Source organism: Rhopilema esculentum, chromosome 6 (assembly GCF_057945365.1).
Source record: "Rhopilema esculentum isolate cy_ngs chromosome 6, ASM5794536v1, whole genome shotgun sequence".
NCBI classification, from domain to species: domain Eukaryota; kingdom Metazoa; phylum Cnidaria; class Scyphozoa; order Rhizostomeae; family Rhizostomatidae; genus Rhopilema; species Rhopilema esculentum.
In genome coordinates this window covers 4,653,524-4,679,123 of record NC_142820.1, presented here as the reverse complement: position 1 = coordinate 4,679,123, position 25,600 = coordinate 4,653,524, and the positions used below count along the sequence as shown (strand labels likewise).

General features: G+C 36.2%; 3 protein-coding genes across 6 annotated transcripts in view; 2 read left to right on the top strand and 1 right to left on the bottom strand.

Moving 5' to 3' along the window:
* Positions 1–2,844: 2,844 nt before the first annotated feature.
* Positions 2,845–8,282, top strand: LOC135686928 (ATP-dependent (S)-NAD(P)H-hydrate dehydratase). The gene is made up of 9 exons (XM_065203330.2): positions 2,845–3,119; positions 3,702–3,747; positions 4,064–4,152; positions 5,050–5,158; positions 5,715–5,765; positions 6,366–6,470; positions 6,873–6,993; positions 7,569–7,674; positions 7,952–8,282. Exons 1-9 carry the CDS (start codon positions 2,929–2,931, stop codon positions 8,127–8,129), a joined length of 996 nt encoding a protein of 331 aa, XP_065059402.2. The 5' UTR covers positions 2,845–2,928; the 3' UTR covers positions 8,130–8,282.
* Positions 8,283–10,477: 2,195 nt separating this feature from the next.
* LOC148960094 (uncharacterized) lies at positions 10,478–13,037 on the top strand. Its single transcript, XM_089109084.1, has 2 exons — positions 10,478–12,022; positions 12,336–13,037. The coding sequence occupies exons 1-2, from the start codon at positions 11,897–11,899 to the stop codon at positions 12,747–12,749; spliced, it is 540 nt and encodes a 179-aa protein (XP_088965210.1). The 5' UTR covers positions 10,478–11,896; the 3' UTR covers positions 12,750–13,037.
* A 2,938-nt stretch (positions 13,038–15,975) lies between these two features.
* LOC135686926 (enteropeptidase) overlaps positions 15,976–25,600 on the bottom strand; it is a 15,539-nt gene continuing 5,914 nt past the window's right edge. For all 4 annotated transcript variants that reach the window (XM_065203324.2, XM_065203326.2, XM_065203327.2 and 1 more), the window contains exons 7-13: positions 24,828–25,078; positions 24,242–24,329; positions 21,516–21,848; positions 20,380–20,712; positions 19,058–19,450; positions 18,292–18,729; positions 15,976–17,370 (exon numbers count right to left, since the gene is read on the bottom strand). In XM_065203324.2, coding sequence (XP_065059396.2) covers positions 17,027–17,370; positions 18,292–18,729; positions 19,058–19,450; positions 20,380–20,712; positions 21,516–21,848; positions 24,242–24,329; positions 24,828–25,078 — 2,180 coding nt within the window. In that variant the 3' untranslated portion in view covers positions 15,976–17,026. The remainder of the gene's footprint in view (positions 17,371–18,291; positions 18,730–19,057; positions 19,451–20,379; positions 20,713–21,515; positions 21,849–24,241; positions 24,330–24,827; positions 25,079–25,600) is intronic.

Genomic DNA, 25,600 nt, shown 5'->3' with positions numbered 1-25,600 from the left:
TAATGGATTAGAAATAGGATAAAGGGAGTGCCTAGAGCTACCAAATCCCCTCATACAAATATGCATCTTTTAGTAGGTTAGAAAATCAATTGAAAAAATACTTCCCTTTCTAATCAAAGACCACCCACTGAAAATTAATTCAAGACAAAATAGTATTCGAAATGGAAACGAACCGTGCCAAAATTGATTAGCAAGCAAAAGTTATTCAATTCTTTCCACACTCATAATGAAAATTTAAGTAACTTTCAATTGAGACCACTTGTCTGGTTATGTAATTGATTGAGGCAAGGAAGTGTTTTACCAATCATCAAGAGGACATATGTATATTCGGCCGAAATGTCGAGCTAAAATTATTACGTAATTGCAGGGCTGTGGGTGACAAGTGGGAGAGGGCGTAAACATTAAAAATTTTCCAGGCAATCTTCTATTATCTTTAAAAAAAAGTATTGAATATGCTGACGCCATGCTTTTCTTCAACGCCTCCCTTTCCCCTTCGGATCTCGAGCACAGCTCATTGCGTTCTGACTAGAGAAATGTGATATAAGATATATTCTTTCTGGCTAGGCTAGTCCAAGTGCGCGGAGATGAACAAAAAATATGCGGCAATGATTTATAATCGCAAATTCAAGAAAAAGTCAACAACTGGCTTTGGAGCAAAAGACCACAACTAGTATGTTAGGTATTGGCTTATTGTCTTAATTGTTGTATTGCCTGGGCTAGTAGCCACAACGTAATGACGAAGACGAGAAAAAATATTAAAAACGAGCTCCCATGAGGAGGTTCGAAGAACTCAAATCGGATCTTTCTTACCTTCTCTCTTCCCCTCTCCCTCTTTTTAGAAAAAATTCAAAATTTATTTAAATATTGACGATTAATGACAAATGTGCAAAAATAAATCACGTCTATATTAATTTTGGTTTAAAGTATATTCAGGAATAAGATAAAAATTGCCCATCCAGCCCCTGAAGCATTTTCCAATTATCAATCTTGATAATTATTGGTGAAGAAGAGCGTTTTAAGACTTTTTGAACGCTGTAGATAGAGGTTGATTGATACCTTGATGCTTGCTGGAATGCTGTTCCATGTTTTAGCACCACAATACTGTGCCAATTAAAGGAAGCAGTATACTATTGAAAAATATTCTGATACCTTAATTTCAAATATAGGACAAGGTACTATATTTTCCAATCCGTTTTTCTCTATAATCCAGTTAGCTGTTTCTACGCAAAATTGTCTCTTAAAAGGGGGCTTTGCAAATAAAAGCCTACTTCGGGGTCACGTAAGTAAGTAGTGAAAATTTTGCAGGTACTGATTCCAAAGTTATGGACCTGTAGTCTGATGGATTGTCATTACTCTCATTTTGTTGATAAAAATAGTGGATGCATTTTTCCATTCGATGGTACCTTACCTGAAACAAGAACAGCAGCATTAAAGATCGAATAAAAGGACTATGTTTGATACAGATGATTGGTATTTTATTTAAGGGGTATGGAGATGTACAAGCTTCCAAATGCCTTTTGGTAGAAGCAATGGTTGTGAAACTGGGTGGCTCTCAAACAAAGGAACAAGCGGATTCTTTGAATAAAGAATTTATGGATGACCTTTAAATTGTGATATCAACCAATAATTGCGATCTTACAGCAGAAGATTGACATATTTCGTAGCAAGATGAAAGGGATGTTTGGCATTTTGGAGGAGAAAGTCTTCGGTTGACGCGTACCAAGCTCTAAATCATTGCACATATCAATAAAAAGAATAAAATTGGCTGAAAATGGAAAGGTAACTTATGAACAGGGTGACAAACTTGATTTGCGATAAAATGGATCAATGCTATTTCCTCTATTTACATGCTAACTAGATTGGACTTTGTTGAATACCTCTTCTCACAGAAGATCAGGTCCATGGGCGTACTGGATGCTAACCGTTTAAGATGGCTTAGTTTGGATCTTGTCCGAATATTTTGCTTTATTGGGATTAAACTGCTCGAACGGAATCTGGTTTGGGGGAGGGGGTTATAGCCCCAGAATTCTATGTCTCGTGATAATGCATTGAGATACTAAAACGTGGCATCATTATAAGCTTATAAAGAGGATGCTACAAACTTTGAGACCAATTTATGTCTTCATATTCATATAGTTACGTTCATCTAGGTACATCTTACATCCTGTCACCATTTGGAGAAGAGACTCAAAGTAGAGCTGACTGATGTTCCATAAAAGTTTCTTCCTAAGGCAACTTTACCACAGGCAACGAGAAGGGGAAGTATGTTAAAAATATCGTTGGGTATTTTTTTGCTAGAAAATCTAGTAGAATTTAGTTTTTTTCAAATTTGACCTGAAAAGGGAAGAGGGGATTTAATGATGGTGATTTTTCTTGGAGACAATGAAGATGTTCGTTTCGTATGATTTCAGGAACCTGAATAGTATTTTATTCAGGCGTAATATTGTAGTTCAGACCTCTGCTTCAAGAGCAATTAAAAAAAAATCGTTTGAGCAATATTCTAAGGAATTTCCAAGAAAATGTTACATTGATCAGCAACTTTCAAGTGCCATTCGAGATTAGACAAGCTGGGACGATTCTTGTTTTGTAAAGGCACAAAGGGTAAAGGGGAAGCCTGTTTTATTGAATATCAAATAAGCTGATATGTGCGCAAGATATGACGACAAACAAGATTCCAACTCTGATTCATGGTTTTCCTTTAAACTTTCAACATCAAAGTATGGACCTAAAAATGTGGTTCTCACTGGCCCCCTGCCCCCTTTCAGCGATCTTCTTGCATAGATCAGTGCCTTCTCGTCACTCCGTGCAGAAATGCGCCTCCAATGTTACAGGATGATTTTCGCAGTAGCCCTCAAAGGGAGCACAGGACAGAGGCAAAACAGAGGTACAAAACGGCAGGGGAGAAAGCAGGGTTTACTTTTACTGTAAATGTATGTCAGGTTTCAATTATTTAGGTCGTTTCAGCAACCAGCTAGAAGCTTGGTATCAAAGATGGCTTCAGACGTGAAAATGATTCAACTGACAGCCCGGCAGCACATTAAAGATATCATACCTGAAATGACATTTGAAATGCACAAAGGGCAGGCTGGTAGAATCGCTGTAATCGGAGGTTGCAAAGAGTAAGTGTAATTCTGTGAAGCCAATTAGCTTATAAATTGAGCCCTGAAAAGTTTGGGATTGCACATTAACATAATAGAAAATAAGTTATGGCACACGGTTGCAAGTGATCATTATGGACTAGTATTCAGAAATTGCATTCTCTCACAAGTTGCACTGACACCAGTAAAAACATTGTAAACAAAGGCTAGTTCCCTTTTTAGTTGACAAGGAATGGCTACCAGCAATAAGATAAAACTAGAGAGGCACAGAAATAAAGATATTTAGTACAAGCAAAGAGAAAACAAAATAAGATAATGTGTTGAATCCAAGGCTTTTACTTTATACCATTGAGTGAAACTATGTGGAATTAGAAATTTGTCCAACTGGAAACGAAAAGCACAGGTAAGCGAACCCTTTTTCATCATTCTTGACCCTTGAAGTTGACCTCATCATACATAAACCACAGCATACACATAGTCTTTTGCTCCCTGTGGTATTGTTTAGTGCTGTTTTGTTGTAATTTTGTACATAATAAAGATATTAAATGTCTATAAACTTTTACAGGGATATAAATAACTATATCTTTATTGATTTTATTTTAGGTACACTGGTGCACCATATTTTGCCGCATTTACTGCCATGAGACTTGTAAGTAGAGGTACCATTAAAGCAAAAGAAATCACATTATTTCTGATATTGCTTATTTTCATTTTCATCCCTTTTTGCCCTGACAATCTTTAGCTCTTGGTAGTTTATTCCTTTCTCAAACCTCCTCCTCTTTATTATTTGGACATCTGCAGTTCTTATTCTCTTGGCATTTCATAGCATTGTGCAATCCCAAATTATTCACTGCAAATTTTTATTTTCTTTTGTTTAGATTAAGACTATCTGTATCCATTACAACCATAACAACCCATTAGATATTGAATTGTTTCTCATCCAACTTGAAATTTCATCTTTTTAGGGAGTGGATCTTTCTCATGTCTTTTGTACTGAGGCAGCTGGAACACCTATCAAAACATATAGTCCAGACTTGATTGTTCATCCTATATTGTGAGTACAAAATTGTCTAGAAACGAATCACTCTGTTTTTTGGTGATTATGACTCAAGGCTTATGATTTAGTTTATCATTAGCTGTAAGAAAATTGTTTAGACCACCATAGGAAGTCACCCTCATTGAAGGACTGTACTGTTCTAAGGCAAATACAGCTGGGGTCAATGATGGAGTTATTTGGCTCTGCCACAGCTACTAAGGTTGTCAAAGCCATGTGTGATGCAACTGGAAATGAAACCTTTAACAGTATCAATGAAGAAGCATCAGCCACTATTGTTCCCTTTAGTGCATTTTCATCATCCTCAGCGCCATCATCATATAATCGTCAGTATTTTCATGTCATCTGGACGCTCCTTAATGTGCATGACTCTTTCCACAATACTTTTCTCCAGGATGCATTTTTCACAGACAGATCCCAAGCTTTAAGAATCCTATGAACCGGATCTTGTCTGCTTCACTTGATTGAACCATCAATGGTGAGAGAAGACACCTCTTTCCATTTCAGCGTAGTATAACCTGGCAATGTAGATATTTTGTGGAGGTCAAAGGTGCTAACTTTTTTGCTTCAATTAAACATCCTTAACATCATAGCTCTTACATTTTCCTAAGGTTGTTCAAGCCATTTTACAATGGAAAACAAAATTCAGGATGTTGAGAATTTCCTTTTAAGAGACTATGATGTTCATCTTGAAGTCTCTCAACACAAGTAAGCTGTGATAGAAGCAAAGTTGAATAGATTCTCTGAAAATAATTAGCAAACAAGCCGTTTTTTCTAGGAATGGCATGTGGCAACTCTTCAATGACCTGGCAATCATTTTCTTAGATGTTTACATTTAATCCTGCAGTAGTCTAGTGGCTTATTCTAACAATGTTTGACTCCACATTCTTTTAAAAGGGACGCATCTGATGCTGTGGATCAGGTAAAGTATTGGCTACCAAGATTACATGCTGTTGTTATTGGCCCTGGGCTAGGGAGAGATGAGCAAATTTTTCAAAATGTCAAGGTATGCTTTTTTAATGTTTTTACCCTTTTCAAGATGACTAAACATCTCAATAAACCTTCATTAAGCTTTTTACTTATTTTTTGTGTAGTGAATTGTTAGGTTAAGAGTTCAGTTTTTAACACCTTGCTTAGCATCAATAAACAGTGACACTGGAGCAAATTTTTGAGTGGGGGGAGGTGGGGGTGCTCTAGACAAATTGGCAAACTTTGATGGTAATTTTTCCCCATTATCTTTTATGCTATTACCTGAATATCAAAGTTCAGCAAAAGTGAGGAGGCTATATCCCCCTTCTCCTCCAGCCTTTCCAGCTCTGACGTGCCTGTTGAGTCATGTTGAGTATTGGTGAGCAAAGTTTGATCTTCGTCAAAAATGTTTGATATTGCTTAATGGTGTTTGGCACAATTTTAGTCATCTTCCACCATTGCTCAACTTTGCTCAAGTTGATTAGATAATACTTTTAGTAATTTTTTTTGGGAAATTTTTTGGTTGAAATATTATAGAATAAAATGCAATGAAATGAAATTAATGTGATTTGCAAATTGCATTCTTTCTTTAGGGAATTCTCAACTCTATTAAGGAACAGAAGAAGCCTGTTGTTATAGATGGGGTTTGTGATCTAGTTTTTTCAAATTTGATTTTATCTTGTATAACTTCAAATGTGTTCATAACTCATTTTGTCACCCACATTAATTCCTACTAACCTTAAGAGTTTATTTCCTTCTAACCCAAAATGACTGTGAAGCATAACAATTTAGTAACAGACCTAAGCAAATATTTTTGCAAATTCTTGAAAATCACATTACCAGATGCACAAAAAATGAATAATCTGGAAAATTTCTACTTTGATGTTTTTCAAACTTGATGGTATCTTAAAGAAAATTCAAAGGGAATAAAAGTGCTAAAACATTAAAACGTGACCAGGCCACTCCCTTGAAATATCTTAATCATCGCATTTTACACCTCCCAAATTCTTGGAACGCAAAATTTTCAGTCAAATCGTTTCTTTACCAGGAATTAAATGAAGTGATTTTGATTGAAACCTGTTGCAAATCAGTTAAGGATGCTTTCTCAACTGTGATTTGCAATTTTGCAGGAAGAGGTCGTATTTTGCTTGCACGCTTTCAATTGCCTTTTAGTTTAAAGCATTTTCGCTAAAATTCTGGGTTATAAAACCATCTCTTATTGCTACCGTCTGAACTCATTTTAGGATGGTCTGTTTTTGATAACACAAGAGCCTGATTTAGTGGCCAACTATAAAGAAGCTATTCTCACTCCTAATCTGATTGAATTCGAGAGGCTTTTTCAAGCTGTGGTATGTTGCATTTTGTTCTTTAATGTGCTTCTTAAACATTTATTTTAGGTGTAAATAAGGTTTAGATTTTAAAATGAATAGAATTTATGTCGTGCCTCTTTATATCCGTGTTGCAAGTTTTATCGAATGTTTCAGGCCTTGCTCAAATTACAAAAGTACAGCCAACATGTTAAGTTGAAACATCGTAAGCATTCCCTGATTGTTGAACGAAACCTTTTGCAAGTCGATGTATTTGTCACCATTTTCGTTATTCTAGTTGTCTGCTTGTTGTCATCCATTTTTTTCCTCTTTCAGAGTATGATTTCATGCTAGAGAAATTCAACGAGACATCTGTGAAGCTATTTGTTTTGAATAATTTCTTCTATACATTTTATCAAGTTAATACCATCTTTCTCTTTACAGTTCAATAAAAAGGTTGATGCGAATCGCAAGACTGAAGAGCTCGTTTCCCTTAGCCGGAGTCTAGGTGGTGTAACTCTTGTTGGTAAAGGAGAAATTGATATAATCACAGATGGAGAATATGGTAATATAAAAGCCCAAGATACTTTGATTTTTAAGATTTTTGAAAATTTCTTTGATTTTTATGTTGGTTTTCAATTGCTTTTCGAGAAAATTCCTGTTTTAGTTGAAAATGTTTCGTATTTTGCTATTTACATCATAGTGCTCTATTCTTTGGTGATTTTTCGTGTGGAAAATTAATAAGCCACAGGGTTGACATGACACAGTTAGATAGACACTGTTATGTGATTAAGAGTACTAAAAATGCTACGAAGATGAAGACCAGATGAATAATATTGACCATTACTGTTTGAACTCTTTATACATTTCTATATGTAAGGCAATATTTTGATATCGACATTTAGAAATTAGTTCAACCTTTTTTTTCAGGATGGAATTCCTACTATAATTATTTTTTGCACGCTTTCTACTGTGTTTATTTGGTACAACAAAATAGCCTTATAATAGTATCATAGGAACACACTATCTTTTACAATATTTTACAATATAGGAACACATTAAATGTAAACGTTACTCAGAAACATTTCTGCGTTCGTATCCAATTGCTTTCTTTTATTGTTGCGAGTATTGGTTTTCCAGTTGTCAAAGTGACTGAAAAAGGAAGCCCGAGAAGATGTGGTGGACAAGGAGATATACTGGCTGGGGCAGTAGGCACGTTCATTCATTGGGCTTATACATGCAAAAGGTATTATCAAGCATTATAGTAAAAGTAAGTCTTTGACAATCCTGAGCCAGCCAAGGATATTGAAATTCTTTATGGTATGGTTTTAGTAAGTATACAGAACGTTTCGTCGGATTTGGAATTGCTGCATTGAGGGGGGGGGGGGCGCTTTAGTTTAATGGCCAATGCACGGTTCGGTCAGTAAAGAAGACTCCAAGTCACATTTTCTGTTTTAAAGCAGCTGTAATGTTAATATAAGCATATTCTGGTTTTTATAGAGTTTCTCTGTTTTATCTTGCAGCATACCTGCACCTGCAACAGTGTCCGGAGCGTTTGCTGCTTGCTCCCTGGTTAAATATCTGAACAAGTTCACGTATGATAAATTTCAAGTTGAAAGGCCAGGGGATACCGGTAGATCCATGGTTACAGGAGATATGATAGAAAATATCGCAACATCGCTTTATCTGCTTACAAAATGATGTATGACATGTAGTAATAAATTATTTTTCTAGCAAGTAACACGCAATTGTAGATATACAAATCATGAAAAACACGAAATTTCTTATTCTTATGATAGCAATACACTCTTGCATACAATTACTATGATACCTTAATAGAACTGCCTATGTTCTCTTACTTCAATCTGCATGTTTTACTTATTTAATGAAAAAAACAGCCTTACGTTGTTTATAGGTACATTGTGTTTCTTTCTAAAACAAACTGGATAATGTTTCGTGATAGCCAATAACACATTCCCTATATTAACACAGTCATTAGCAGCAATGCTTTGTTCTTCCTATGTCCTAGCAGAACCCATATTTCATAATACTGAAAAAGCAAGAAAATCTAACGATGTGGTACAATAAAGACCATGGAAATACACATATATGAGAGTTTCATTTAGCACAGATTCAGCAAAATGAGAGATAGCACAGATTCATGTTATCGTCAGTGTCCTTGTTATTGTCTATTATCCCTGTTATCATCCACCGTACCTGTAATGATTGTCTACTGTCCCTGTTGTTATCGTCTATTGTCCTTGTTATCGTCCACTGTCCATGTTATCGTCTACTGTCCCTGTTACGACCCAATGTTCCTGTTATAATCTACTGTCCATGCTATCGTCAGTTACCTTGTTATTGTCCATTATCCCTGTTATCATCCACCGTACCTGTAATGATTGTCTACTGTCCCTGTTGTTATCGTCTATTGTCCTTGTTATCGTCCACTGTCCATGTTATCGTCTACTGTCCCTGTTACGACCCAATGTTCCTGTTATAATCTACTGTCTATGCTATCGTCAGTTACCTTGTTATTGTCCATTATCCCTGTTATCATCCACCGTACCTGTAATGATTGTCCACTGTCCCTGTTATCACCAACTGTCTCTGTTATCGTCTATTGTCCTTGTTCTCGTCCACTGTTCATGTTATCGTCTACTGTACCTGTTATCTTCTAATGTCCCTATTATCGTCTAATGCCCTTGTAACCGTCTATTACCCCAGTTTTTATCTACTGTCCCTGTTATCGTCCATTGCCCCTGTTATCATATACTGTTCCTATAATCACCCGCTGTCCCTTTCATCGTCCACTGTCCTTGTTATCATCCACTGTCCTTGTTATCATTGTCTATTGTCCTTGCTATCGTCCTCTGTCCTTGTTATCATCCACGGTTCATGCTATCGTCCACTGTCTCTGTTATCATATATTGTCTCTGTTATCGTCCACTGCCCCTGTTAGCATCCACTGTCCCTGTTGTCATCCAGTGTCCCGGTCATCGCACCCTCTCCTGTTATAATTCACTGTCTTTTTGGCAACTGATCATCTGGGTTGTCTCTGTAATCTTCTGTCTTTGCTTTTTTTGCATCGTCGTCATTTTTTGCTAAGATCCTTTTTTCATCATATCTGCCGTCATTACGTTCATTATTTGCCCTCATCTTCAATGTGGCTCTCATCCTTTACTTGCCTTTGGGTACTGCGTACTGTTGTTGCTTTATTCACTTGTTATAAAAAGCTGTTAGTTTCTCTTTCAACACACTTGACATGCACATACTTAACTTTAGATTCCATCATCGTAATTTGGATAGTTCAAAGAACACGTCTTGCGATTAATTGAGAAACTGCTCACTTCTAATGATATAACGCCGATTTATACAATCCAACCCAAATAACCATGTCAACCAGCTAGCAGCTTTCGTCCAGAGCCAATGTCTTGCTTCTGTGTGGCCAAGTTGTAACTGGTCTATCAGTTTTTTCCATAGGGACCTTTCCGACCCTCAGCCTGTCTGCCTATGACACAAACAAAAATCATCTATGAACATGACCTTCAGTTTACTTTTGAATGCGCTGGCTACGCGTTGGTGTTTGTATGAAAAGTGAAAGTTCTTTAACATGTTTTTATTGTAATTTGAAAGAGAAAGAAAGAAATTTATCAACAAAGTAGTAGAGTTGACAAAAGTGCGGAAACTCTGTTCTTGTTAGAGTAAATGAAATGTCATTAACTACTGAAGTTTATATGAAACTTAGTAATGTCTTTTTCTTAGAAGCTGAGAAAGAACCTAATTTTTTAAAAGTATTCCATATTTCTGTCGTTTTTCTATTAGAATGTTGCTTTACAGAATTACCGAATTTTCCTGGAAATGTAAATGTGCTGATGTCAACGAGTAATCATTTACAGGACTTTAATCATCCTACCCACCATTTTACCGGACTACGAGTATCCGGTCCATAAAAATGTGAAGAAATCGTATGGAAAATTGTCGGCATTATCGATAATATGGCGGGAGCGCATTTCTTGCTTTTCTTTGCGGGAAATGGCCGCCTGGAAGTGCAAGGCATTGATAATTCAATCAAAGATTACACTCTTTCTTTAAAAAACAATTTTATGAGAAAATGCCTTAAAATGGGTCAAAAGTTAGAACAAATTAAGAACAAACTTAGGCTGGGCTACTGTGTAAAATGTGATTTTGAATAATGTTTCATCTCAAAAACTAGATTTTGCCATCTAGGGGTTCTTTTTATTAAAATTTCAAATTTTTCCCCTAATAAAGGATGTCTCACTCACTTCGTTTCACAAGGTGCCTGAAAACCTCCCTAGAACGCGAAAGCTAGCGATTGCAGTGGTTAAACGCTAATAATTTAAGAAAAAAATAAAGGAAAAATCCAGCCTCAAATTTTTGAAAAATTAAGAACCTTACTGGTATTTTTAAAAATATGTATAGTTTGTGATTTTTGCTTAAGAAACTAACTTTTGCAACACTCATCTTGTAGAATTATCCTTGTTTCTTCCGTTTTTCGTATAAATTCAATTATCCGGAATTTTCGGATTATCCGAACGCATCTTGAAATCCCGTGCCCAAAGAAGTCCGGATAATCGATTATGTACTGTATTGGTAATTTTTCTTTAATAAACAACCAGTATTTTGAAAATTTTTTCAGATAATTCAATCCTGTTTTTGAAATTCTCCAAATTTCTTTAGTCACATTGACATGAGATGATGTAATCACCATTCACTCTTGTTTTCTTGTGCATTGGACGCCATTTTGAGATCTTAATTAGTTTTCTTCACCTGATCTTCATGTTATTTTCTGAAAAATATTATTATGCTTAGGACCAAAAATTTTTGTATGAATACAACAGCTAAAGGTCGCTTGACTTTGTGTTCGAATAAGCCAACTGTTTTCGCCGTTGATTAAAATTTTTTTGAAGGATTAGGAATAACACTAGATCTTTTATTGGAATGAATGTTTTTTATTTAGTATATTAGATGTTTGTCGAAATTGGTCTGGCAAACTCTGGGCAGCACCAGAATACAGGCCCTAAGTATTTGGGTATATTCAATTATTTGTGTAGTGTGCTATCAACATTTGAGTTTCTGGATAAGATTTCTTACGGTTATGTTTTCTTTGTTGCTCGTGTTTTCTTTTCGCAAAAAACCTACTCATTTTTTGGTTTTTTCAATATTTTGACAAGGAGTGTTTTGACCGTCGCGGGATTAGGTCACGAGTTCTGAAGCTTTGCCTGTTGAAATGACTTCGTTCGAAAGTGCTCTAATCTGAAACCATTTTATTATAAACAGAACTTATAGAAAAGAGCATCGATTCTAAAGGGCAGCTTTCTTACAGTATTAGGTAATAATAATGTTCACAATAGCCTGTATGATGCAACAGAAAATAAGGTGCGTGGTAACGCTTGTAGAAGCACCTTCAGAGTTTTTCTCAGTAGATCGGTATAAAAATTGCGAGCATGGCTTTAACACTCAAACTCTGTCTTGCGAAAGACGAACAGCCAAGAAAAAAAGAGCCTTTTTACCAGAAAATGAGAACAAAAATCGGCATTCAAGAGATGAATAAAGCAAATATATACATAATGGTGAGTATCGGCAATAGACATGTTATTAGTAGTCGTATAATGATTAAACTTAAAACCAAGATCTTGAACCTTTTAAATTGAACCTTAATATTCTTTTGCATTCAACAGTTGTTTAATTAAAATGTTCTTAGCATCCATCCAGTCCTTTATACTTACCAGTCGAATCGATTTATGCACACAGAAAATGGTCGTTATTTTACCATTGAAGAGGAAAAGAATATATATCTTGATAATTCCAAGCTGTTTTTCGGCTTAACTGTAATACTGCAAGTTTCTACGTCTAAACTTATCTTCAATTTCTTGCAAATTACAGGTTGTGGTTGTGCTTATCTGCCAGCTGTATGCGGCCCCCTTAGACTGCGGTCTTCAACTTGAGTCAGCATCATCTATTCAGCACTTCGCTTCAATCTACATCTTAGTCAAGTATCCAGATTTGGAAAGATTTATTCTACCGAGGAATACTCTGCCACTATCGGGTGCAGACAAAGATGCTACTGGTCCCTGCAGCTTCAACTTTACAGAAAGCAAGAACAATCCAGATCGATTTCCTCAGGTTCTTTTAACTGCTGTCTGCAAAGGTTGTGACAAAAAGAGATGTATTCCTATTCCGTATGTAATTAATGTTTTGGAAAGGAGAAGAGGTTGTGAGGAAAAACTTGGATTGAGAACATATAAGATCGTGAAGCAGACAATAAACATTGGATACCGATATGTTTCAAGATTTTGACTTTTATATATATACATTAAGAATCTAGAGAAAATTACAATAATGTTAAAATTATTTTTTTATTTAATCATTTTGGCTATCATTTAAAAATGCTAGGTGAAACCTAGCGTTAAAGAATTCAGTTTTGCCTACATTTGTAATCAAATGGACTTCAAACAGTATTTTGTTTGTTAACTAACTTTTCTTGATAATGTAATAGCTTGCAATAAATCCGCTTGGCCTTATTGCAAACCCATATTTGAAGGTTACAGCGAGCATGCTCTGAACTGATGTATAACTGTTCCCTTTATTTTGGTTATCCTCTCATATGAATCCGAAGTCTTTCTTTTGTACAATTCTTTGAGCTTTCAATGTCTAGAGCATTGAGTTTCAAAATCACTTTCTTGTTGCGACGTGCAATGATTGTCTAAGTGCATTCGATGTTTCTTTGGTTGTTGTTTGGATACCCAGGAGAAGCCACAGTCCCATAATCATCAACGAAAGTTTCTCTGCAGCCTACTGATAAAAAATATTGTTCTTGATTTCTTGTTCAACATTTAAAAACAAATTTTATGCTTATATAAAGATAACATATGTCAAATTGTTTACAAAAAGTCTGTTTTAAGAAGTGGACAATACAGAATATCACCGTATGATCTTCCTTTATTTCTACAGAGCAGATAAACATAGATGTAGAAAAAATACTTTTCGTAGAGAATAGCCATTTGTTAATCATTCTAAATTTACAAAAATTTGTTTTTTAAAAATATCTTACAAAAGTATAATAGTTAAAGTAAAATATCTTATAAAAGTAAAATATAAAAGTTAAAGTGAAAAGCCAAACCTCCAGGTTTCTTTGGGCAGCTTCTTCTGTGACATGAGCGGTATATTCGATCACCACCCAGACACGGTGCACCCCCAAATTTCGGAGCTGGGCAGGCACAGTAGCGTACCAGTTGCTAGAAACCATAGCCACAGGTTTACAATGATTATATTTTGATTCAACGTTTACTGACAGGTTATTTCGGCCTGACCCTTGAGGTGTCACTCTGGGCTGATTATAGTATGGTCCAGAGTTCTAGCACAGTTTACGTCATGATTCTCTTTATTAGTATTGCTTAACAGGAAGACGGCATGATGAGTTGGTTATGCAGTCAAAGCAACAGTGGTAACAAATTTTGGAGCTGGGCAGGCACAGTAGCGTACCAGTTTTTGGTAACCATAGCCACAGGATGCACTGCATTTTGCTGCCTCGTGCAAGTCACACCAAACGCCGTCAAAATTTCCCTCTGCAGAATTAAATACGTACATGTTGTTCATTTAGATTCATTGTACATGCAGTTGATACAGCACAGGTGTACATGCAGTTGATACAGCACAGGAGATAGAGATCCATATCAGATAGTAACAGGAGTGTGCATCATTTTGGAAAAAAAGACGTTTACATATGCGAAAAACCTCAACCAAAAATTTTGCAGAAAAAAGAAAAGTTTCACATGGGTCTAAAAAACTGAAAAAGAGCCTAGAAATTTTCGAGGGTCGATTAAAAAAGGGAAGGACATGGAAGAGAACCCTAGATGTTGGTTGGTACCTGTGCAGTGTGTGCCATTCCACTGAAAGTCTGTTTGCGTGCAATTGCAAGTAATCGTACCTCCATTCAATTTGCATTCTACATCGCCGTTGGTCACTTTGTTAATTGACGGGGCATCCTTTTCATCACCCCTGTCTAGAAAAAATTATACTGAAGTAAATCAACAGCTCTTTCCCTTGTTAATCAATACAAAATTTAATCAACTCCATCCCTGGGAGTCGGCGAATGTGTTTGGACCGAATGTGTTTGGTCGAACAGATTCGATCCCTGACAAATTCAGATATACCACAATGGAAAATGAATGGGTTGTAGTCAAATGAAGAGAACTCTTGAAGCGAGAGTCTCCACACTTTATTCTCCAGAAGTAATAGGCAGACGGGATGAAGGAGCCAGTGCTAGAAAAAGCCAGACGTACCACGAGTGTCACAAATATGTTATCATCCTGCAATCCGCAATGACGCAGAAACAACAAAACTAAAAATTGTGTAAGATACTTATGTAAATAAAAGATCATGAGCACACTAACACATTTCCTTTTTCCTTTATTTTTGTTCGCTTTATCGTCCTTTCGTTGTTTTTTGACATCTTTAATTTTTGTTTTCTTGCCATTCTACTAATTCTATTAATTCTGATACTAATTGTTAACTGATCAAAAACACCCATGATAAAAACACCTAAAGCTAAAGGGCCTGAACAGAGTCTTACACACTATTGTGTCTAATGGGCAATTTTCAATGTCCTACAAAACATCACTGTTAGTTGAAAAGATTTTATAAGGGTTATCTTCAAGAATTTCTTGCAAGTGTTATTATTGAAATAGATTCAATGAAATTTAAATTGAATTACATACACTTTAGACCCAGAACCAATGTACAGTGCTCTGATCAGTGAAAGCCTATACTCACGTAGTCATGTGGTCCAATCTTAATGTGGGCTGATCCAGAGTTACACCAATTAACATTGGACTTTACTTTCTTTATTAATAGTTTCATTTAGTTTTAGTGCAGCTTTTTGTGATTTGGAACAGTTAACTTATAGTTTGAATATGTCTCCATACAGTACCGTTAAATTGTCACTTAACCATTTGATTAGAACCTTGAGTCAAAATATTGCGCTAGTTCATCTATATTGCTATCATACAGCCATTAGGTGTTGTCGTCTGCAACACAAACGATTTCATTGATGTATATATTAAAATGAGATGGACCTATAAACGATACTTGTGGAATACCTTGATTTATTTAATCCAATCGCTATAAATAGAAATTATTTTCATTCTTTGCATTCTGTTTTCAATAAGCTATACATAACTTAAATTGCATTATAATTAAAACCATATGATTTCAATTCAGCCAAAAAAAAAGTTTGAGGTAGATAAACAAACACTCTGAGGTCTATGGAGAGATCTATTAGGAAAACACCTGCAATAAGTCGGCAAGCGTAGCAAGGCATGTTGTTTGCCAAAGCCTTTTTTAAATCCACAAGACATTGGAAAAATAGGCCCAAAATGATGATGTATCTGGTTGAACACAATTCTTACGAAAATCTTTGATGTTGATGGCAATACACTGATTGGCCTATAGTTATCTTTACTTTCTTGAAGATTGAAAATACCTTTGCCATTTTCATTTGCCGATTTTCAAAAATCATGATTGATAAACCATTGAAAACATTCATTCGTAAAAAAAAACATGTACATTGTATTTCTACCATATTCTTGCTACCACGTCCATTACAAGCAAAAATTTCTTCTACGTATAGCGCTTAAAGGTCATACCAGAATATAGTCCCTCATCTATTCACAAAATTAGAATGCATTACATACATTACATATATTAAAAGCTAAAGTTAAACTTATATACTCTAAAAATAGTTATTTTTAAGTCTATCCTCTCACAATTGTAGATTATATCCAAATTGACCTGTACACAATTTTGTAAGTGCCTCTATAAGAGCACTGATGGTGATTTTCAACAGTAATTATCTATCAGTAGGTGAAATTGGTACGCATTCGTAAGGGCTCACCGCCCTTTTCTCTTGGGGTAAACCGAAAGAGCTGTGATGTTTGGGTAAGAGTCAAGTCTACATGCATGCCTTCTAGCATGAAAACTAATCTATTCAACCACCTTTTGCAAGAAACTACTTCTCTGTTTGTTATTATGGATTCAAAATTCAAGCTATCCATCAAATAACCATGATGAAAACCAGCCTTCAATTTTAACAACTATTTTCAAGGAGGATACAAATGAAATTTTAAAAAAGTTTCACAGGGGATGGATACAACCAGACACAAAATCCTGGATATGCACTGTAAAGAGGGCATGGTACAGGGCGTGCGTATGGACACCGCCTGAACAGGTATCCATAATTTTAGAAAGTAGACCGTCGGCCTTAGAAATATGTGTAGCAAGTGCCATAGAATCTAAAATTGAATATCTAAACTCTCCGCTGAGGGGTGCTCAGGCATGAAACTATGTAAAAGCCTTTATTTGATGCATACTGATCAACAAGCAAATAACAATGGATTTGCAAAACTAGTCTTCTAAAAATTGATTTTTTAAATGTTAAACCTGGCTTTACTATCATTATTTAACTATTGTACTTCGTCCTAATGGTCAAATGACTAAGATCATTTGGCAACATTATAGCGATTGGTTGCATAAAGGAAATGGTCATGATCATATAAAGCAACACTGCTTAAGGCAAATCAGTTAAATTTGAGTGTGTTTTTGATCCAGTCCACAAATTCTGTTACACGCGCAAAAACACTGCTTGATTCATTTGAATTGCACCTTGGACTTCCCCAGCTGACAACTCCATGCTGGATAAACCTGTTATTTGTATCTTGGTGCACCAGTGGACCTCCACTATCTCCATGGCAACCACTTTTGTTTGTTCCATTTTCACCACCACATACCATCTTATTGGTTATGCGAAGGTAGATCGAACTCCCGCTCAGCTTTCTTTGACAAACTTGCGAATCCATGATAAACAGTCGTGCCTGTTGAAGCATTGGATGAGAACTGCCGGGGTGCTGAATTTTACCCCAACCTGTTAAATTGGTAAACATTGAAATAAGGTCAATCAAAAGGATAACAGGTTTGTGAAGCCCTATACATATTCATTCTCTTAGAGACCAATAAAAATAAAAATAAGCCTTGAATGATGGGAAAACCGTTAAAATTCAATGTGTAGTGTATAGATATTCTACACAAACATTGATCTTTTCTTTTCTTGACAAGGGCGAATAAAATATATCAAACTAGCATTTTTAGATTTTGATAAAACTAAAAACTTTTGATAAGACTGTAATAAAACTTTTCAGCTTCGATGTTGCTTCTTTCAGGTGACACTATTTTGAGCTTTATTTTGCTTTGAAAACTGACTGAGTTCTGTGGACCAAGGAGCTCACTCTTGAGCCGCCTCTGCATGTATAGTTTTTAAACATATCTCTGGTTTATAAGGAATGTTTTGCAACCTTAAATAGGTTTTTCTGAAATGCTTAACATTCTAAGCTTGGTTATAAAAACCACGAAAAAGACTAGCTGGCTACAATTCGTTTTAGGCCTCATTTACATGAGCCCGGGTTGGATGCTACTTTCCTTAGAGGATCAGTACGTCTACGGTTAAACCTCTTCCAAATTTACAAGATAACAACAGTCAACCCGGGTCAGCTAGTCTTGCTTAGTAACCCTCACTAGGGTTGGGCAGAACCGTTTAGACGGGTTGATTTTTAATGAAGTTTTTTAGGTGAAGTCGGGTCAGCTAAACTCGGGATCGTGTAAACAATTCGAGATTTGGAGTCATTTGTACATTTGAACTGACCCGGGTTAGGTCAACCATATAAAGGAACCGAATAACCTGGGCTCATGTAAACATAAATTTATTCTACTGCAGCCAGCTGAGCTGACCCGTAGTGGAATCTTGCCCTGGCTCGTGTAAACGGAGCCTTAGTAAAGTTAGTTGCCATACCTGTTATGTAGCAAGAAGATCCAACAGCAATAACACTGGTTCTGTTCGGTAAACAGACAGTATTGACGTGGTCGTTCAAAACGGCGGGTGTTTGCAGTTTAAGTAGAGCAACGTCGTTGTTCATGGTTGAGCTTGAATAAAGAGGGTGGATTTTCACCAAAGAAACACGATGTCGTTTTTCTGCTGTATCATTGATCGTTCTGTGCAGATCACCGACAATGACCGTCAGACTCCAAGCGCTATAGTATTTTACACAATGTGCAGCAGTGAGTATCCAGTCAGGAGCAATGAGTGAGCCACCGCAAGCAAAACTGCCATATCGATACAGTCCAATCTGCCAAGGCCATGCACCTTTGCTTGCATTTTCTCCACCTATTACATGTGCCTGTGCCACTACTGATTTGCCACAATTTGGCTCGTTTACTTTAGAATATGGGGCTGCGAGAGAGAATGATCCAAATCAATGGGTACTATTTACTGAATACTTTCTATGCAAAATTATTTTCACTGTGTTTTCATACTAGCTCATTTCAAGACATTGACATCAATTTAGAGCTTTGTGTACCCATATCAAATGAAATGAAATGTCCCCCAGTGGTAGATTTAATGGGGTCTGGGGGACCACGGCTCCAGGCCCTACGCTTATGGTAGCCAGAAGTGGCCCTACACCTAAGAAACCAATAAAAATTCTAGAAAGGACCTCAGAAGTTATGTTTTACCCCTGACGGCGAAACCCAAACTTTTGCAACGTCCCTGAGACACTTACGTGCATCCATTGTAGTGTTGTAAACTGCAAAGAACCCTCTATCTGTGAAAGTTCCATCTGTTCTGAAGTATACGTAAACTTTGTTGCTTCTTGAAAGAAAGTTTGTTGTGCTGATTTTACCGCATAAACTCGACCTCAGTACTTCGCTTCCTGATTCACCCTCGTAGATCTTTATTGAATCATAATCACATTTACCCCCAATTTGGCCTTCCATAGACACATTCAAAAAATCAATTTTTACCCTCTTGTCAGCTGGAGCAGTAATATTATAATGGCAGCACTCGTTATTCTTGTAGTTGTTTGGGCATCCAGGAGAGGAGAAACTTCCTACGGGGCCAGTTAGTAGGTAGCTACATTGTGATGTATTGAGACAACTCGTTGAGCTGTTTGCAGCTAAAAAGAAAAAAAATTAACATGAAATTCAACGTTTATTCACGTGTCTAAGTATATTCATTAATTTTGTCTGAGCATAGTGGTCATCGATGCTCTAGATATATCCCTGTGTCTTAATGTTCGAATTTTAATAGGGTTGGAGGGGGTGCAAAGAAATGAATTTTCGACCAAATTTCAGTATAATAAATCATCCAATTAAGCTTGTTTGCTTACGCTTGTAAGCTTGTTAGGCTTGCTTGTTTGTAAGCCAATTAAGCAATGCAGACATTTTCCCTCAAACTCCAAAATTAAGGGTTAATGTTAGTTTTCCTATGTAATGGGAAAATTTTGAGAGGTTAATGTTAGTAGTTTCTAAAACGCGGTCGAAAGCATTGGTTGAAATTGCTGCTAACAACACGCAACTTGTACTTAGCTCCCTGGTGGCTTTATTTAGGACGTTTTTGGATGGCAGCTTATTCGAAACGGGTTGCGCAAAAGGCTTAAAAAGGCTTATCCGGGTTGCGCAAAAGGCTTATCTGGAAGTCACATAAACAACATTTATAATAGTTTATTTCTAATCTTTTTTATTTAATGAAGCTGTGAATGAAAACATTGTGGAAAGCTTTTCGCAATCAAAACATGTAAAAATTCTTTCTTTTTTTTAAATTTATAGATTTTAGGGAACTTTTCTATAAGGATTGGGGGATATAAAGAGAGGAAATACAAGGATTCATCCATACCAGATATCCGCTGACAAGGGAAGGTTATGGGGTTTCTGGTTGGCTACAAACATGACCGAGAAATAACAAATAATGAGCGCTGTTGCTAAGACAAATGCTCTAAGGGAAAGATGAAATCGAGATATCAGTGTGAGGAATGTCTGAAGTGAGAGGGATTTCAAGTGAGCGGGATGTCAAGCTGTTTTTTATTCAGTCAAAGATAGTTCGTACCTTTTGCTGATGTATAGTGAGCAACAAAGCCTTTTCTGGTGATAATTGAATCTGTGTAGAATTGGAGGAGAACCTTGTTTGTTTTGGATTTAAATGTCTTTTCTCCTGATCCCGCTAATCTGATAGCAAAGACGTTGGTCCTCCCAACTACATTGTATATTGTCACATGATCGCAACAACTTTCTGTGTCAAATATAGGGAAGGTAATTTGTATAAGTCTTCCCGCTGGAACAGTGATCATATACCGACAATTTAGTGAATTCCCATAATTTCTTGGATAACCAGGTGATGTAAAAGACCCACTTTCTCCTGTCAGGTTCATTCGACGGCATTCTAGCGAAAAGAAAAGGAAGAATGTGAAAAGGATGGCAACTAGACATACTCTTCTGAAAATGTCATACTAATTGACATAGGATTAAATAAAGTTAAACATTAGCAATTCATCTTTTGAATCTAAACAGGCATGTTTTATTCGATTATCTTTAGATTCATACGTCGAGGAAATTCCCTTTTCTATCATTTCTTGAAAGAGGTTATTACATTCAAGTGTGGAAATGCAAAGTTGGTCACTTGAAAACACATTCTTTAGTAGCCTATTTCGAAGCTACACCCAAAGCTTAATGAAATTAAAGGCAATCTGCCGGTACCAAAGTGACCTGAAGCCATCAATAAATCATCAATTAACCAATCAATAGGCGTTAAACCACTCAGGTGTTCATTAATTGATTAATCGTTGATTGACAGCTGGCTTTAGCCACTATTTTTTTTGTAAATCGAGTATCTATAGGCCTATTAAAATAGGGTTTTCTAAAGGGAAAGACGACAGTAGCTGTCTATTGCTTTAAACAGCCAATAACAAGACTTCAGACTTCAGAAGATGGGAATGGTCAATGCACGAAAACAAAATGATTAAAGCAAACGTTAAAGTAATCGAGTAACGATAAAATGAAAAGGTACCGTATACCTGAATACGCTAAGAAATGATTTTCAAGTAATGGTAACCAAACTGAGACTGATCATATGAAGTATTATTGCTCTGAATTCGGAAATCACAGGTAACGATCAATCTGAAAGCTAAAGATCTCCATGCCATTTTACCATGACTCAACATGTTTAGAAGCCACAATTATAATTACCCTCTCTAAAGTATGCATTAAATCCCGGTGCCGTAATCGAACCATCTGACTTGAAAACGTATAGAACCTCATTCCCCTGCGAGTATAATGTTCTCGATGAATAGCCACAGAGGGTCGCTTTGAGTGTATTGTCTTCATACATTTTGAAGGAGTCTCGTTCGCACGATGGGCTGCTTTGAAGATTGAACATTGAAAATGTAAGCCTGACGGCTGATTGATTTCCAACTATAACTCTGTAATGGCAATTTGCGTTGTGTGGGTAATATTCTGGATAGTAGGGTGATGTAATGATTCCTGATGATGCGTTGAATGTCTTATTGCAAGGAACCGGCTCTGCATTAAGAAACATCATGTTAAAAAATATTTAATAAGCCATCACCGCTATAGCAACTGGAATACAAGGAAATTCCTCTCCGGGAGAACATAGAGTTTTTTCACGTAAGCGCAAATTAATCAGTAAGGAACTGAGCACTACCAACAGAATAATGAAAATGCCAGGGGGAATTTTGCAAAATCCATAATCTTGTAAACGAGTTAAATAATTGGCGCTAAATATGTTGTATTCCTTCAAGTTTCTTTTTAGCAATTATCTTTAATTGCTGTGTTGTTGAATTAAAAATACACGCATTTCGACATGCTTCTATTTAAGCCCAATCTCCAGTGAGAAAAAAATCGGCGAAATGCGAAAAGGTTCGCGCGAAATACGTTATGGGCTACCCTGGGTACCAGACACACTATATAAAATTTCATATATAGTGAGTCTGGTACCCAGGGTAGTTATGGGCATGCGCAGTGAACTATTGCTGGGGTTCCCGCGAAGAATTTCTCTGTGAAAAAAGTTAAAATGAGTTTAGCTTTTTTCGCTTTTCGCTTGCGAAATCCTTCAGCAGCCAAACAAAGTCTATATCCCTTTGTCACGCTTCCAATGCGTTCAAAGTAATTTTTTCGCGTGAAGTATTTCGCAGCGAAATTTCGCAAGACTTTCTCACTGGAGATTGGGTCGTGATTGCATAAACAAACACAGAATCCCGAGTAATTGCATTTTTTGTTGCATAGCAAATAAAAAATTGAACAGAAAGATGTACCCTGTGTACCAGAGTCTCCATCTGTTAGTCTCAGAAATATTGTTCTAAACTAGTCACTGAACAGAGGCAACTTCTACAAGTTTCTTACCCAGGGTAAGAAACTTGTAGAAAGGATTCACATTTCTCTACAAGTAAAATGAACAAACAATGCCGATAGACTAGATTCAGCAATACTGACTGACAATTTGCAGTCATTCTGCAGTCTCATCTAGTCAAGGATGGTCAACCAATAATTGCAACGCTCAATTTTGTATCAGCTTGTCTTATTTTAGTCTATTCGATAATTTTAAGGATACTATAATCAACATGCTGTTTTAGAGTAAACTTTAATAAACTTTATAATATAAACAGGGACCGAGAAACTTTTTGTTTGGGGGAACCAGCAGGGCCGGCATGAAAGGGGACATGAGGGGTGTGAGACACCCTTGAAAAAAACCATACTGCAACTATGGCTGCTTAACTCTGCTTAACTATGTAGTAATCTTTTCAACAAAACAACAAAAAGATTGATGATTAATAAGTAACCTCACCGACTTCCAACAAAACAAAATTTAACAAACAACAATTTTTTAAAAATATGTGGCAAAACAGCTATTTCTTATAAGAAGCTACATAATTGTATCTGTACTGAGAGTTTCTAAGAAATATCAGAACTTAAATAAAGATACGCCATTAGATTTCTTAGACTAAAAGATCTACGACAAAAAGTCTCTAAAATGATTTGTTCTTAGAATTGGAGTTTATAAGTGGTTTCTTATAAAAATATAAGTATCCAAACGACGTTGCAACCGGCAAGTGGGACCTCGATAATTGGAACTTTTGCAGTATTCATGGGATTTAATTCCTTTAAAATGTGCAAATGATATTTCCGCCAATATTAACTTACTAGGGGTTTTTAAAAGCAAATGCTCGTCCTTGCCCCCACTTACCCGGAGTTTTGGTTAACTGGGGCATTCGCTAAGAGAAACAGATTTTGTGGAACCATATCCCCTCGAGGTCCTAATGAATAAGAGTATAATTTACCATAGTTATACTATACATAAAGATCAATCTTTCAACAAATGTGACAAATCGCTGGGTGAAAATTTACCCAGATGATAATCATCGGTGGCAAAATCATTTGCCACCGATATCAATTTTTCTGTTGTTTCCTTGTGCGCATGTAATATCATCAAATGATTCAATTTTGACTGCTTTATATTTGTACGAAAATATGTATTTATTCCCCGTAGTCCGGAAAACTCTTTTTAGAAACGGCATTAGTCGCAGGCATTACAAGTAACAGCTTCAGAACTATTATAACTTGTGCAAACAGCGATTTTTGACCCTTTTGATCGTATTTCTCAAAGTACTAAATAGTAATACAAAAGTGTTATACTTATGGTACTAAAATTTTTGGGGGGACCAGGGCCCCCCGGCCCCTCTTTATCTCGGCCCTTGAATATAAATCGTTAATAGAGTGTAATCTTGAAACTCATACATTTGCTATTGAAATTTGGCACATATATAAGTATAGAAGTAAACATTAGAATGAAAATATTCCCATGACCTCCACTGAAGAAAAATTAGACAAAATGCAACCAAGAAAATAATTGGAAGCATTATGCTGTTCTTAAAACAGATACAAGAAAATATGTTTACCTGGTGGTGGGCAGTTTCCCTCTGAAATGGTGACATCATCTATCGCAATGTTACCATAATATCCTCCAACAGTTCCCTCAATCACAAGCTATAAAAGACCAACAAATATAAAGAAACTGTCATCCAATATTTGACACTGCTGTTGTCTCTCTCTTTTATATGTTCTAAATGAAGCAGGGGGGGGGGGGGGGGGTGGTGATTTGTCATATGTGGTTGACAGAACAGTACTTGAAACTGCACTAGCATTTTTCATATGATTCTTAGGATCTAAAATTCGGTTCATAGGATCTGAAAACCAATGTCTAGCTTTGTAAGAAAAATCAAATGTTACTGTCATTCATTTGATTTTAATAACTATTATTTTTGTATTAGTATTTTATTCTATGCCTCAGTGTCAGTCGGTTTAAATCTACCAACGAAGGCATTATGGAGGACAACGTTGTCTCTTATTCGCATACTCTTGGTGTAATCCTCAAACATAATAAATTAGACCAATAATAACAAAACAGAACATTTTAACGGCAAGTCTTGTTCTTAATAGTTTCACTTTATTAAAAAAATAAAGAGGCTGTCATAATTATCACACCTTATATGGCTCAGATGATGAGAAGGGTACACTTGCAAGCCACCAAGCATTTTGCTTGTTACCACTCATAGACCATAATGTAGAAACTGATGCTCCCATCCTCTTCTTTATAAAAAGGGTACCAATCTGACTTCCATACATGTGGTACCAAAGCGATAAGCATGATTTAGCTGTTGACTCCCTTTCATTGGACAGCAGGCTGGCTTTGCTACCAAAGGGACGTCTGTTGCTGTAAATGTACATGTAATGACCTACAACATCAAAGTCAAAAAAGTACTGAAATGACGGCATCACAAAATTCCACTGATAAAATTTTTCAATGTTGACCATATATCCCAAAGAGCATTACAAAATAACTCTAAATATGCGAAATCAGTTGAATGTGTTACAATTTGGCTGAGATATGGCGAGGCGACATAAGCACAGGCTTTTCCCATAAACATTTGTAATTTGCTCTAGGTCCTTAACTTTATGAACCAGAATAACAGTTATCCATTGAAAAACATGAAATCTTTTATTGACCACTTTTCGCTAATTTTCGAACATATCTAGCTGATTTTGCATGTTGAAAGGTTTTTTATGTTGAAATTCTAAAAATATATTTTTGATGACGCCACATTACGGTACTCTTTTATGTTATTTACACTAATCTTTTTAAGTACTGGGGAAGCATGGAGAAACTTCCTTAATCGATGCCAAAACGGAAGAAACAATTGAATTTTGAAAAAATCCAGGTTTCAGCAATTTGTGAAATTTTATCATCACGATTGTCT

Coding starts and splice junctions, on each gene's coding strand:
- LOC135686928 (XM_065203330.2), top strand. CDS start 2,929: ATGTATGTCAGGTTTCAATTATTTAGGTCGTTTCAGCAACCAGCTAGA. Junction 4,153..5,049: donor TTGATTGTTCATCCTATATT/GTGAGTACAAAA, acceptor TTCTTTTAAAAG/GGACGCATCTGATGCTGTGG. Junction 7,675..7,951: donor TGGGCTTATACATGCAAAAG/GTATTATCAAGC, acceptor TTTATCTTGCAG/CATACCTGCACCTGCAACAG.
- LOC148960094 (XM_089109084.1), top strand. CDS start 11,897: ATGGCTTTAACACTCAAACTCTGTCTTGCGAAAGACGAACAGCCAAGA. Junction 12,023..12,335: donor AAGCAAATATATACATAATG/GTGAGTATCGGC, acceptor TGCAAATTACAG/GTTGTGGTTGTGCTTATCTG.